This window comes from Prionailurus viverrinus, chromosome A3 (assembly GCF_022837055.1).
Source record: "Prionailurus viverrinus isolate Anna chromosome A3, UM_Priviv_1.0, whole genome shotgun sequence".
Classification (NCBI taxonomy): domain Eukaryota; kingdom Metazoa; phylum Chordata; class Mammalia; order Carnivora; family Felidae; genus Prionailurus; species Prionailurus viverrinus.
Window position 1 is genome coordinate 125,266,007 of NC_062563.1, and position 14,266 is coordinate 125,280,272.

Genomic DNA, 14,266 nt, shown 5'->3' on the forward strand with positions numbered 1-14,266 from the left:
TGCCATGCGTCATCTGGGTGGTTGTCCTCCCAAAATAAAAAAAAATAATAATAAAAAAATTAAAAAACCAGACAGCTTTTAGCTACCAGGCAGATTTGAGCAGGCAGGAAACTCAGAAAAGGCCCTTTCAGAGGGCTGGGTGGGTCTCCGGGCTCTTGGCTGGTTACAAAGCTGAGTCCTGGGCATTGAGCCCAAGCCTGAGCTCTTCTCCAGAGTCCTGCACTCCCTGGTACAGAAGGATTTGCTAGCTGTAAAACCTGCAAATCAACACTTTGTTTTTCAATGGGAAGTTTTGTCTTTAAGCAAGGAAGAAACAGTAGGCTCTGGGGATGGAGGTGAGTGGGGCTGGGGGGCCAAGGAAAGGGGGGAGGCAGTGGCTCATAGAAGAAGCCAGCCTGGGTGGACCATCTCCCACTCTGCCCTTGGAGAAGCCCAGACAATTCCCCTCTGTTGGCCTATGGGCCTGGCTGTGCAGGAGGCCCTGTTCTGGACACATTTAAGTGGGTGAAAGGTCACCAGCGACCAGGTTTGCCTCACACAACAAAAGACCCTGGGTGTCAGGAAAGACAGGGAACAGAAGCCTCAAGCTTTCAAGCAAATGACTTCAAAAGGAAACTCCTCGGTCTCAGCCCTGGGTGTGCAGGGAGATAGGGAGAGCAGCTAAGGGCTGGAAAGTCAGAAAGTGCGGATTCCCAAAACAAAAACCGCACATCTTAGGCAGCTGGGAGAGGTGAACACTATCAGCCACATTCCCTAGAAACTGCTGAGAGCTGGCAGATTTGAGCCATCATGCCTGGAGCAGGATTTTGGCGTGGTCTTCAAGTATCACTCTGCCCTGCCTAGCTGCTTCTGAGACCCCCTGCAGTTGGCTAAGTGTCTGAATTTGGAGCTCATCCTGATTAAATCTCACAATGTGGCTGCCCCAGCTTTAAATCACAGCCACCCCAAACATCCAGTGTTCTGTCCGTGATGTGGCCATTCTCTGAACTTAGAATACAGCATTCTAGGTTCTGTATAGACACACACCGAGACAAAAGTTTGATGAAAGAAGAATCGGGTCCTGATTCGGGCCTTCCCCTTCCACCTAGGAGCTCCAGCTAGAAAGGTAACAACCTACAGGTAACAACTTGCAATCTGGGGTACTGTGGAACCCCTTGAGGATGTGAAGGGAACCAGGTAACCAGCCTCCTAGCTAGAGACTTCGGCCCCACATCTGTGACAAACACAAAAAGGTTACCTAATTTAACATGCACGAATGACAACCTTCCAAGTTTCAAGGAGTAAGAACCCACGGACTTAGACACGGTGTTATAGGCAGACAGTATGCATTAGTCAGAGACTTTGGCACTGGGTGCTTGGGTCCCCCACTCATCTTCCTCTGGGATGGGGACAGGAGCAACTGGTCTCCCGTGCCACCCAACCCCCCACACATCCCCAAAGGATTTCGGCCTCATTTACTCCAAACACCATGAGGGAAAGAGTGGCGGCAAGAAGGATCTTGCCTAGAAGTCTCTCCTTGCCCCCACACGCTATTAAATCACAAGAGCCATTTTATAAATGTCATCATCATAGTCTTTTTAATATTTTACATAAAAAAACTGTATACACAGCTTATAGAACTTTTATGTAAACATCATAAGCTCACCACTTTGTCATTTGTCAGTTTATTTAAAAAATAAAAAAACAAGACAACAATTTAGTAGAAGTACCACTGGGTGGGGAAGGGAGAGGGAGAAAGGAGAGACTAGGGGTAGGGGTAGGTTCATTCTCTGTACAGAGATGCAGAGAAAATTTCACATAGCTTTAAAGACTGCCTTGTGAAGAAAAAAAAAGGAGGAGGGGTTAAATAGGTCCCAATACTTGTTACTGCCCTTTTATCAAAATAGTGCGCATACCTGCACAAATAAAATCGCAAAACAGTGTTGCCACTTTTTTTTTTCAAGAAAACTAAAACAATAATTAGTGGTTTCTTTTTCCTCTTGTTTAAAAGTCATCATCATCTTTAAAAAAAAAAAAAACATCAGAAGTAAATGAGGTTACAGCATACAAGGGTGGTCAGAATGCTACTGTCTTATGCAAATGACAAGTGCATTAAGTGTCAAACAATAAAACAATTGTGCAAAGAATTCTTTCAAAAAAACCCCAGCAAGTTTTAGCTTTTAAATAAATCAAATAACATCAGTTTTTGGAATGAACAATTTCCACTTGTATGACAGGCACAAAGTTCGCTTATGGCAAAAAAAACGACCCAAAGCCCTCTCTCCCTCCTCCAGCCCAGGGCTAGTGAGGGGTTCGCCTGGGGCTGGCCCGCAGGAGACGTGAGTCTGGAAGCTGTGTCCTCTCAGCCCCAAGGCTGTTGCAAAAGTCTTCCCCAGGGGTTGGAAAGATTGCCAAGTCCTGTTCATGCTTGGATGGGCGCCCGACCCAAGGTGGGCCGGAGCTGTTCTGGCGCCCTGTCACTCCACCCACCACCACCATTAAATAACACCATCCTACCTTCGAAAATAAAATTATATCTATATTTATATAACACCCCATCCTCCCCAGCCCTCCCCTCCCGCAGTACCCGCGGTCTATGTTACAGACAAGGGACAGCAGGCGCTCGCTGGTTCCGGGCGCGCATCTGATGGGGCGCGGCTGCACCCCGGCGCCAAGCTCTTCTCCCGGGATCAGAGGCGGGGGTGGGTGAAAGTGGGGCGGGGGAATCGAACAAACACACAGCCACACACTCCGAAGAGGCTCGGCTCTTCAGAAAGGGGAGCTCAGGGGACCCTTGGCACTCAGCGGGGCGCCCGGGCCTGTGCAACACAGCCCGACGCACACAGACACTGGAAAGGGGGCGCCCGGTGCCTCCCACGGCGATCCCAGAGCCGCCGGGTCACAGCTGCCGGGCCGAAAGGCAGACGTCAGGCAGTCCGGTGGGGTCCTTGGGGGCGCAGGTCTCCCCTACTTCGGGCTCGGTGTGGAGGGGGAGGGTCGAGCCCGAGAGGGGGGAGCCGCGCCGGCAGGGGCAGGCAGGGCGGGCGCGGCCCTCATAGCACCTTGCAGCAGTTGATGCAGCCGTTCTGGGAGCCGTAGCGCTTCTGCAGCGCGGCGCGCGTGGCGGTCTCGAAGACCTCGCGCACGCCCTCCTTGGTCTTGGCGGAGCACTCGAGGTAGTCGTAGGCTTGGATGCGCACGGCCATGGCGCGGCCGTCATCCGTGCGCACGGGTTCTTGCTTCATGCGGGCCAGCTCCGTGCGGACGTGCTCGTCGCTGCGCAGGTCTTTCTTGTTGGCCACCAGGATGATGGGCACGTTGGGGCAGAAGTGCTTCACCTCGGGCACCCACTTCTCGGGGATGTTCTCTAGCGAATCGGGGCTGTCCACTGAGAAGCACATGAGGATCACATCGGTGTCTGGGTAGGAGAGCGGCCGCAGGCGGTCGTAGTCCTCCTGGCCCGCCGTGTCCCACAGCGCCAGCTCCACCTGCTTGCCGTCCACCTCGATATCGGCCACATAGTTCTCGAAGACGGTGGGCACGTACACCTCGGGGAACTCGTCCTTACTGAACACGATCAGCAGGCACGTCTTGCCGCACGCGCCGTCGCCCACCACCACCAGCTTCTTGCGGATGGCCGCCATGAGCGGGCCGGGCCCGGGCAGCAGGAGGGGGCCCGCGAACGCCTCGCTGCCGTCCCGCTCGCCGCTCACTGCTCACCTCGGGCTGCGCGCTGGGGGCGAGGGTCGCTAGCTGCACCCGGGCCCCGCGGTGGCGCGTTCTCTCGGTGCGCTCAGGCTGCCGTGGCGGGGGCGCGGGGGCATAGGGCGCGCCGTGGGTCTCCGCGCTGCTCCGGGGCGGTGGCCGCTCTTCTCGCCCCGGGCCCGGGGTCGGTGCCTTTGTGCGCAAACGGTGGCTCGAGCAGTGGAGCCGGCCGGGTCCCTTCCCCAGTTTCTATAGGTGTCGCCCAGGATACAAGAAAGCACTGACTACAGGCAGACTGCGGTGGCAGATGCGGGCTGCGGCCCTAGCGCCCGCTATTTAAAGAGTTCGGCCACTTTCTTAATATAGCCGCCCAATGGGAAGCGAGCCGACTGAGCTCATCGCTGCGGAGCTTGACTCTGATTGGCCACCCGCTGCAGCCCAGGGGCGGGGCCGGCCGAGCTTGATTGACGGCCCAGGCCGCGGGGCTGGGAGAGGCGGCGACTGGGGAGTCTGCGCCTCCGCTGTCGCTGCGGGGCTCTGGCCGCACCAGGGTTCCCCCCCACCTCTTTCCCGCGTCCTGTTCGCAGCCAGCCCGGGCCCGGAGCTGGCGGCCGGGAGCCTGCGGGGCCTGGGCGAGCGGATCCGAGAGAGGCTGCACTTTGTGGGGCGTTGGCTCAAAATCGTCCCGCTTCCTTGCAAACTCCCAGCGGTGGCCGGCCCTGTGGGGGAGGGAGCGGCTCCTTTAAGCGGTTTTGTTTTTAAATAAACACACACACACACACACACACACACACACACACGTTTGTTTCCGAGCACGGTTTTTTTCTTTTCCCTTAGAAGCGGCCCTTTCCCTCACCTACTCCGCCACTCCCAACTCCCCCCCACCCTGGTACTCTTCCCTGGGACAGCCCTAGGTTTGGACCCAGAGACCAAAAGCTGACTGTGAGCTGGGTGGTCCTGGGCCTAGCTTCTAGCTCTTCAAGTCCTATCGCTTACCCTCTTCCTGCCCCCCCCAACCCCCCCCCCACACACACACACACCCATCTCTAGGTGAGGATTAGGGAAGGAGAGACCCGTGAAAAAGGAAGATTGAGGCTGGGTGCAGGACTTTATGTCCACTTGGAGGAAGTTACCAGGAAGCAAAAGGCAGCCTCAGCCAGGGGTTGCATGATGAATTAGGGTCCTGGTAGTAAGGCTGAGAACTGTCAGAAGTAAACAGTACGAATAAAATCCAACAACCTCCCACCCCATTAGGCAAGAAGAGGATGAGGCCTGAGACAGGGGACAGAGAGGGGCGGACAGAGGACTTGCAGGTGAGGACCCAGCAAGTTCGTCTCTGGTAGGGTGCTAGGTCTCCTCCTACACACCAGGACTTGATTCATCTATCCCAAACTCTGATCTAAAAGGACCTAAGGCAAAGAATTTCACAGGACAGAAGAGGGAGGGGTGGGCACAGAGGGAGGGCTTCCTCGAAGGAGGCAAAGCCTTGAAAAAGGAGAGAGGTAGGAAGGAGGAAGACATACTCTAATAACAGGGAATAGCTTAGTGCGACTGCACTTGATGGAGAGAGAGAGAGTCGAAACTCAGGTGGAGGCTAATCATGGAGGGCTAAAGTACCAACTGAACAGATTGGGGCGTATCCATTTTAGAGGCAGTGGGATGCTTATTGGTTTTTCAGCAAAGGAGAGACCCACACATCAGGACGAACTTATGGCCTCAGGTTTCTGCCTCCCTAAGACTGGAAGCTGGTAGAGAGCCAAAATTCCATCTTCTCTCAGCATCTTGAAGACCTACCACAATGCCTGGCTCTATGCAAGAATCACTAAATGACTGTTGAGAATTCACCCAAATGCTCAGAACTTTCTGGGGGTCTCCTACCTCAGACTCCAGACTCCCCCTTAACAACCATCCAACCGAACCCATGCAGCCAGCTGTCACCAAGCTGTGGTATTTTCTCCTATGATTCATATTTTGAGGTCTGGGTCTCTACATGAACACCACAGATATAACAAGTCAAATAAGACAGTAGTGCCCTAACCCCTAGAGCCTGTCCCATAGGGAACATATTCAAATGACCCAAAGGGCTTCCCTCATACTGGATAAGCTCCACTGTTCTTGTTTTCCAGATTTAAGGGACTAAATTGTCAACAAGTAATTTTTGCTCAGTAGGATCCCACGGGAGAAAAGAAGGGGTTTTTTGATCATTGGTTTAGGGCTCCCATCAGCAAATTTTTCTTCTTCCTTTCTTTCTTTTGCCTATTAAAAAAATCTTATTTTTTCTTCTTTTAGTCAAAACCGTTTATAGCTGTATTGTTTACATGGCTTTTCTTTGTCTTAATATAGCTTGGGAACCTTGGCTATGCTCTTAAGCTTCAAATATTAAGAAAATATCAAACAATTAAAGCTTTGTGCCATGTATTTTTTAAAAAACTGAAATACAAAGAATCAGGAAGAAGGATTCAATTCACTCATTTCCTGATTCTCAGACATAATATATGAGTGTTCCAAGCCTGAATTTCAATATCGCAATAATTTCTAAAAATACTCAGTTGGTAAATATGCCAAAGTAAACAAATAGAAAAATCCGTGCTCTGCAGCTACTTCTCTTCGTGGTATTCATTTTTACGTCCCGGAGACGTCGACAAATTCTGTGGAGACTGACTACTTCAAAGACTCCACCACTCACAAGATAAACTTTTCCAAACTAGGTGATGTGTCAAACAGACTCCTCCCTGCCTCCCTTCTCCCTTCACCAGACACTCCCATTGCCGGCAAGGGCGAGGATTCCTCCAGAAGAAGAATTCATTTTAAAAATTAGTTTTATTAACATATAGATCCACTGTATGGCAGATACCACACCAATGAGAGAGGGAAATTATCCCTCAGACAAAGGGAGATGTTAATCTTTCTCCAATCTTCAGTTTAATTTGTTTGGTTTTCTTTTTTGTCCAGCATTTCCTACAGATCCTTTAAATCACCCCCCAACTGCTCTCAGACAAGACCAGAGACTGGAATGTTCATTAGATTTTAGTGCCACCTTGTGGCAATCTTAATGGGTTTTTTTTCTTCCCCCTTAAAGAACCTTACATGTGTATATAGTACTATATATGTGTATATCTATGGTATGTGTTTTACAAGTAGATTCTTTAGGAATTCATCACAGATATATTTATACACACATATTAACTATTGTCATATACACTTAAGAAATTAATTCCTTCCATGGGGTGCCTGGGTCAGTTAAAAATCGAATTTTTTATTTTGGTTCAGGTCATGACCCCAGGGTCCTGGGATTGCATCCTGTGGCTGGCTCTGTGCTGAGCATGAAGCCTACTTAAGATTGTCTCTCTCTCCCTCTGCCCCTCTCCCCCGCTCACACGTGCTCTCTCTCTCTCTCTCTCTCTCTAAAACAAACAATAAATTTTTAATGTAAAAAAAGAAATTAATTCCTTCCTAAATAAACTTTTTTTTTTTTTTAATTTTAGAGAGTGAGAAAGACAGCGCACATGTGTGAGCAGGGGAGAGGGATCGGGGGAAAGAGGCAGACGGAGACAGAGAGAGAGAATCTTGAGCAGACTCCATGCTGTCCCACGCTGCTGAGCCCCACATGAGTCTCGATCCCGCAAGCCTAGAATCATGACCTGAGCCTAAATCAAGAGTGGGACACTTAACCGCTTAACCAACTGAGCCACCCAGGAGCCCCATAAATAGTAACTTCTGAAGGAGATTCCAAGAAGGGCACCTAGGTGGCTCAGTCAGTTAAGTGTCCCACTCTTGATTTTGGCCTGGGTCATGATCTCATGGTTCGAGGGATGGCGCCCACATCGAGCTCCACACAGAGTTCTCAGAGCCTGCTTGGGATCCTCTCTTTCTCTTTGCCCCTCTCCTGCACTTGCTCATGCTCACTCTCTCTCTCTCTGTCTCTCTCTCTCACACACACACACACACACACACACACAGAATTAAAAATAAGCTTTAAAAAAAACTTTAAAAGAGATTCAAAGAAAGAGACATAAAGCTATGGAATTTTGCTAATTTACATAAAAAATGGATCTCTTTTGCCCTACATGTAATACACAGAAATGTAAAACAACTTCAACCACAAAAGCCATCTTCTTTTTTCCCCCTAGTTAAGAAAGCAGTTGTTGGATATTCTGGTGTAATTAGAAGTTATGCTTATTTGCCAGCAAACATTTACTGGGAATCAAAAATGCCATAGACATTCCTGACAGCATTTGATTTTTTAATTTTTTTTCCCACTTGAGGAGTAGCTTCAAGTCTCTAGGAAAATTGTCAACCTTCCATCTCAGTGCAATGAGTTCTGAAAAGGGAAAGGCTCTTCTAGAACTACACATGCTATTGCAACATGGGAAAACCAAAGTGGTCCCGTCTGGTCCTTTTGAGCACATTCAGCCATGAGTTACAGAGCTGAGCCTTCGAGCCGCTTTCTGAGGTCTCAGGTAAAAGCAACAGCTTTTACTGGGTAAAACATCCCAGTCCTGCCCTGGGATTGTCACCCAGTGTGACCCAGGCCTAACACAGGGAAGGCTGGGCTCACAGAACCACCATAGCTAAACTGTTAAACTTCAGAATGTGGGCCCTGAACTCTGATAAGACACCCATCTGTCTAGCCTAGGGCCAGGTCAAGGCGAGTAGGCAGTGGGCAATGGACCACCTCCTAATCACCCTTAAACTGCACTGTCCGATCCAGTAGCCACTGGCCACATGTGGCTGTTGGACACTTGAAATGCTGCTCATGCTGCTGCGCTAAGTTTTTAATGTTATCTGATTTTAATTAATTGAAATTGAAATTGAAAAACTGATATTCAGGGTGGAGGAAATGGGTAGATCTTGATCAGACAGTACAAACTTCCAGTTACTAGATGAGTAAGTTCTAGGGATCTAAGGCACGTGGTAACTGTAGTTAAAAATACAGCATTAATACTTGAAAGTTGCTAAGAGAGTAGATAAAAATGCCATCACCACAAAAAAGAAATGGTAATTATGTGACATGATGGAGGTGTGGCTATGGTGGTAATCATTTTGCAATAAGGAAGTGTATCACATCAACACTTTAAACGTGTACACCTAAAACTTACCCAATGTTTTGTGTCAATTATAGCTCAGTAATAATGGAAAAAGAAAGAATTAAGTGAATTCTCATATGGACCACAAAAAAATAAAAAGATAAAACTGATATTTAATTCAGCTGCTGGGAAACTTTTACATATGTTTGAAACAACTTAGCTATGTGAATCTACTTTTCCCTACTGGAAATTTTATAAACTCTAAATACAGACTGAGTATTTTCAATGAAAATTTAGCACCTGAATTAAGATGGGCTGTAACTATAAAATAAAAACTAGAATTTCAAGTCTCAGATTGAAAAACATGTAAAATAGTCCATTAATAATTTTTATATTAATTACATATTGAAATGATATATTTTAGATAACTGAATATATTTTTTAATATATTTAATATGTTGGATATACTTGGATATATAATTCAAATTAATTTACCTCTTTTTTATGGTTTTTTAATGTGACAACCAGAGCATTTTAAATTTTTATTTAAATTTATTTATTTATTTATTTATTTATTTATTTTGAGAGAGAAAGAGACAAAGAGCACAAGCAAGGGAGAGGCAGAGAGAGAAGGAGAGAGAGAATCCCCAGCCGGCCCTGCACTGTCAGCGCAGAGCCCAATGCGGGCCCGATCTCACAAACCGTGAGGTTATGACCTGAGCTGAAACCAAGAGTCAGACACCCAACTGACTGAGCCACTCAGGCACCCCTAATTTTTTTTAATGTTTATTTATTTTGGGGAGACAGACACAGTGCAAGCAGGAGAAGGGCAGAGAGACAGACACAGAATCTGAAGCAGGCTCCAGGCTCTGAGCTGTCAGCACAGAGCCCGATGTGGGGCCTGAACCCACGAAGCTCAGGATCATGACCTGAGATGAAGTCAGATGCTTACCCGACTGAGCCACCCAGGTGCTCCATAATGTTTATTTATTTTTGAGAGAGAAACAGAGCACAAGTGAGGGAGGGGTGGAAAGAGGGGAGACACAGAATCCGAAGCAGGCTCCAGGCTCCGAGCTGTCAGCAGGGCTCGAACTCACAAACCGTGAGATCATGACCGGAGCCGAAGTTGGACACTTAATTGACTGAACCACCCAGGCGCCCCACAGAAAATTCTAAATGACATGTGTGGCTCACGTTACACATGTACTGGATGGCTCTGCCCTAAAATGTCTACAAGTCCATGTGTCTCCCTAGCTACTCCCTCATGCATCATCTCAGGGAGTCACTTTTGTATGAGCCCCCTGAAACCTGTTAATCTTCCTATGGGTATGCTTTCCTTTTATTTGTGCTAAACCCGCTGCTGCGTTTTGTTTCATAGGGCCCAGGCAGCTGAACACTGTGGTTGGGACAATCTGGAGCCTCCCTGTCCCCCTCTCTGTCACTGCTCTCCAGGCCAGGCACCCCCAGTGCCTTTCATCTACCCCCTGTAAATCAGCAGCCCCCTCCCTAATGTGTCCAACTCTCATCCCAACACTGGGAGGTGTTTTCTTGAACAATAGAGCTGTTTGGCCTTTCTGCATGATGACATATTTTCCTTTCCAACAAAGAGAATCAACATCTAGTTCTTTTCCAATTTTGGTAGTAAAATAGAGGCTGTAGATTATTCTCTGGAACTCTCCTATCAAACCTCAATCCTCTCAGTTCAATTCAGCAAGCACGGATTGAAGAGGGGACTACAGAAGGGTGAGGAAGGACACAAAGGATAAGTAGGGCACAGAACCAACATGTAAAGATACACACACACCCCACTGGGGGTTGAGACATCACTAATACCTAAATGAAAGGTGGAGGTGACTTCACACAGGAAGTCACATTTGAGCAGGGCCTTGACAACCAAGTAGGATTTTTCCAGAAGAAAGAAATACCTCTTTGCACCAGCTAAAACATTGACTGTGTAACTATTGTGCGGACAAAGTTTCTAATCAGAGCCATTTGAGGAGAAGGGGGAAGTAGCAACAGGACAAGTAGAAACATGTTCCTCCTTCTATGCATGAGATTTGCCTGATAGTAACAGCATTGTGAGGTTTGCCTCACCCTGAAAAAGGGAGGGCAGAAAGGAAGGAGGAAGGTCAGGAGAACTTGCCATTATCTACTGCCCACATGACAAAATCCACCCTGACAAATGCTGGCCAGGTCTGTGGCCTATGCTGGGAGGGCACATATATTGTTACATTAGCAAAAGCACATACATACATTGTTACTTTAGCAAAACCTATAGGAAAGTGGTGTGGCGACTCAGTAAACCAAAGGGAGGGGAGCCTCACACCAGGAGGCTGGAGACCTGCTTTTCCGGGTTCCCAGTTCCTAGCTGCTCAGCTTGGGGCAGACCCTCCTTTCTGGGTCTCAGTTTCCCCATGAGATGCAAAACTGCAATACTGGAAACTCAGGTGTCCACAGGGGTCCAGCAGGTCACATAACTGTGTGTAAGACACTGGGCAGTGGTGGGGCCGGGGGGGGGGGGGGGGCACCCGGAGAACGTGCTGTACTAAGTTATCAAAGTCCAGAATTGAAAAGCAAACCACTGCATTGCCCAGAAAAGGCACAAGCAAAGCAGGCTGGATTTGGCCAGAACCAGTTTGTGAGTCCCGACTAGGTACATTTCATTTTTAATGAATCAAAGGAGCTCACCTAAAGAAAATAATATCATTAATCCTTTCATAAAGTGGAAAAAAATGTATAAAGCAAAAACTCATTTTTATTTAATTTTATTATCCAAGACCTTTTCTTTGAATTGCTTAAACTGAGGTCAAAACGACAAAATATGCCAAAGTATAGAATCTAGGGAAATGTGGTCTTACATAAGAATAGTTATTCTAGGGAAGCCTGGGTGGCTCAGTCGGTTAAAGCATCCAGCTTCAGCTCAAGTCATGATCTCACAGTCTGTGAGTTTGAGCCCCAGGCCGGGCTCTATGCTGACAGCTCAGAGCCTGGAGTCTGCTTCAGATTCTGTGTCTCCCTCTCTCTCTGCCTCTCCCCCCCACTTGCACTCTATCTCTCAAAATAAAATAAAGACATAAAAAAAATTTTTTTAAATAATAAGTTATTCTAGGAGCACCTGGGTGGCTCAGTTGGTTAAGCATCTGACTCTTGTTCTCAGCTCAGGTTACGATCCCAGGGTCGTGGGACCGAGCTCCACATCCATCAGGCTCCACGCTGAGCCTGCTTCTGATTCTGTGTCTCCCTCTCTGTGACCCTCCCCCATTCATGCTCTGTCTCTCTCTGTCTCAAAAATAAATAAACATTAAAAAAATTAAAAAAAAAAGAATAAGTTATTCTACGGGGCGCCTGGGTGGCTCAGTCAGTTAAGCATCATCTGACTTCGGGTGAAGTCATGATCTCAGGGCTCATAGGTTCAAGCCCTGCATAGGGCTCTGTGCTGACAGCTCAGAGCCTGGAGCCTGCTTCAGATTCTGTGTCTCCCTCTCTCTCTGCCCGTCCCCCAGTTGTACTCTATCTCTCTCAAAAATAAACATTAAAAAAAATTTTTTAAAGAAGAATAAGTTGCTCTCACAACTGAGGGGTAATTAGCATTCAGTTGGGGGAGGAGGGAATGTTACCCTTTTGTAACATCCAGAGGACAATAACACCAAGTTTTTTCTCTTCCCTGTTTCCAGTCTTGAAAGCAAATGATCTAATCAAAGTATTTATACAGAGATGATTCACTTCTTGTGTTATCTTATGATGTCAGAATTTTGCAGTAGGGAGGAGTTCAGTTCACAATGGCTTTCCACACTCCAACGTGGCTCCAGTGAAGATGTGCCTGCGGCTATTTATAGCATGAGACAGAGCCTATATTAGGAGCCCCTGCTCAGAACCAGACTCTGGGGAGCAGACAATACAATCTTGAGGAGGCAGTGATGGATATGTTTCATCCCGCCATCCCTGGGCCTCTGCTTCCTCTCCAGCCACAAACAAAGCTGTTCCTCTTGAGGATCCTCAATCAGAAAGGAGAGCATGGAGGGGTGCCCAGGAGGCTCAGTCGGTTAAGGGTATGGCTCTTGATTTTGGCTCAGGTCACAATTTCAGGGTTCATGAGATTGAGCCCCGCATCAGGCTCTGCCCTGACAGCCTGGAGGTTGCCTGGGATTCTGTCTCTCTTCTCTCTCTGCCCCTCCCCTGCTCCTGCTCGCTCTCTCTCTCAAAATAAATAAATAAACTTCTAAAAAAAAGGAGAGCATGGGAAAAATCTCTCTTTTAGACAACTCTCTTGGAACTGCTTCATCTTTGAAGTGTGGAGTTGTGTGATTGCTACTCAGCTTGGTCACAACGTATGCTGAAGAAAGAAGTTGATTCATCTATAGTTTGGAAATCTCAGTGATATGCCTACAAAGTTCAATCCCTCATTCACTCCTTCATTAATTCCACTAACATGTGTTAGTTGCTTCCTGTGTGCCAGGATCTTGGTTTAGGACATAGCTGCCATACTTTATGGAGCTTACTTAGGGACTTAGCATATGTGACATCTTACAGCTGTTGAACCTCCAATGTCTCTAAGAGGTAGAGGCAGGGCCTGAATCTGGCAGCTATGAAGTAATGGCAGCCGCCACTCTCATTCGATCATTTATTCTGCAAACATACTGGGTGCCACCAGTGGGATACAGGAGGAATCAGGTAGATTGCCTGTTCTCAAAGGAGCTCCAGTCCATAAATATGAGTGGCAATACAGTACAACAGTCAGTCTAGTGTGGTAAGTGCTACACCAACTGGGCACAGGGGAGGGGCCTAAGGAGTTCAGAGAAGGCTTGAACTAAGTGGTATGTTGGCACTTTGGTGGCCTTCTATGAACCACACCCCCTAGTGTTCATCTGCTTGTATGGTCCCCTCCCATGAGGAATCTGAGTTTGGCCATGTGACTAGATTAAGCCAATGGGACATCAGCAAGAATGATGCAGGTTGCAGCTTGGTGAGTGATTTTACACTGGGGCTTGCTTCTTCTTGGAAGCTTCTTCTTGGAACCTGGCTGCCATGTTTTCAGGCTATTCAATCTTCCATGTAGACAAATCCATATGGAAGAGAACTGGACTCCTGACCAACAGTCTCAGCCACATAAAGTATTTTTTAAATTTTATTTATTTTATTTGTTTATAATTTATTTTCGAATTGGTTAACATACAGTGTAGTCTTGGCTTCAGGAGTAGAACCCAATGATTCATCTGCTACATAGAACACCCAAGTGCTCATCCCAAAAAGTGCCCTCCTTAATGCTTGTCACCCATTTAACGCCCCTCCAGCAACCCTCAGTTTGTTCTCTGCATCGAAGAGTCTCTCATGGTTTGCCTCCCTCTCTGTTTTTATCTTATGTTTCTGTCCCTTCCCCTATGTTCATCTGTTCAGTTTCTCAAATTCCACATATGAGTGAAAGCATATAAGCATATGATATCTGTCTTTCTCTGACTTATTGCACTTAGCATAATACCCTCCAGTTCCATCCTTGTTGTTGGAAATGGCAAGGTTTTATTCACTTTGATGGCCAAGTAGTATTCCATTGTATATAT

The 14,266-nt window shown here is 47.4% G+C and overlaps 1 protein-coding gene across 1 annotated transcript; it reads right to left on the minus strand.

Annotated features, from left to right (window-relative positions):
* Positions 1 to 1,554: 1,554 nt before the first annotated feature.
* Positions 1,555 to 4,003, minus strand: RHOB (ras homolog family member B). Its single transcript, XM_047854387.1, has one exon. The coding sequence runs from the start codon at positions 3,621 to 3,623 to the stop codon at positions 3,033 to 3,035; it is 591 nt and encodes a 196-aa protein (XP_047710343.1). The 5' UTR covers positions 3,624 to 4,003; the 3' UTR covers positions 1,555 to 3,032.
* Positions 4,004 to 14,266: the final 10,263 nt, after the last annotated feature.

Coding starts and splice junctions, on each gene's coding strand:
- RHOB (XM_047854387.1), bottom strand. CDS start 3,623: ATGGCGGCCATCCGCAAGAAGCTGGTGGTGGTGGGCGACGGCGCGTGC.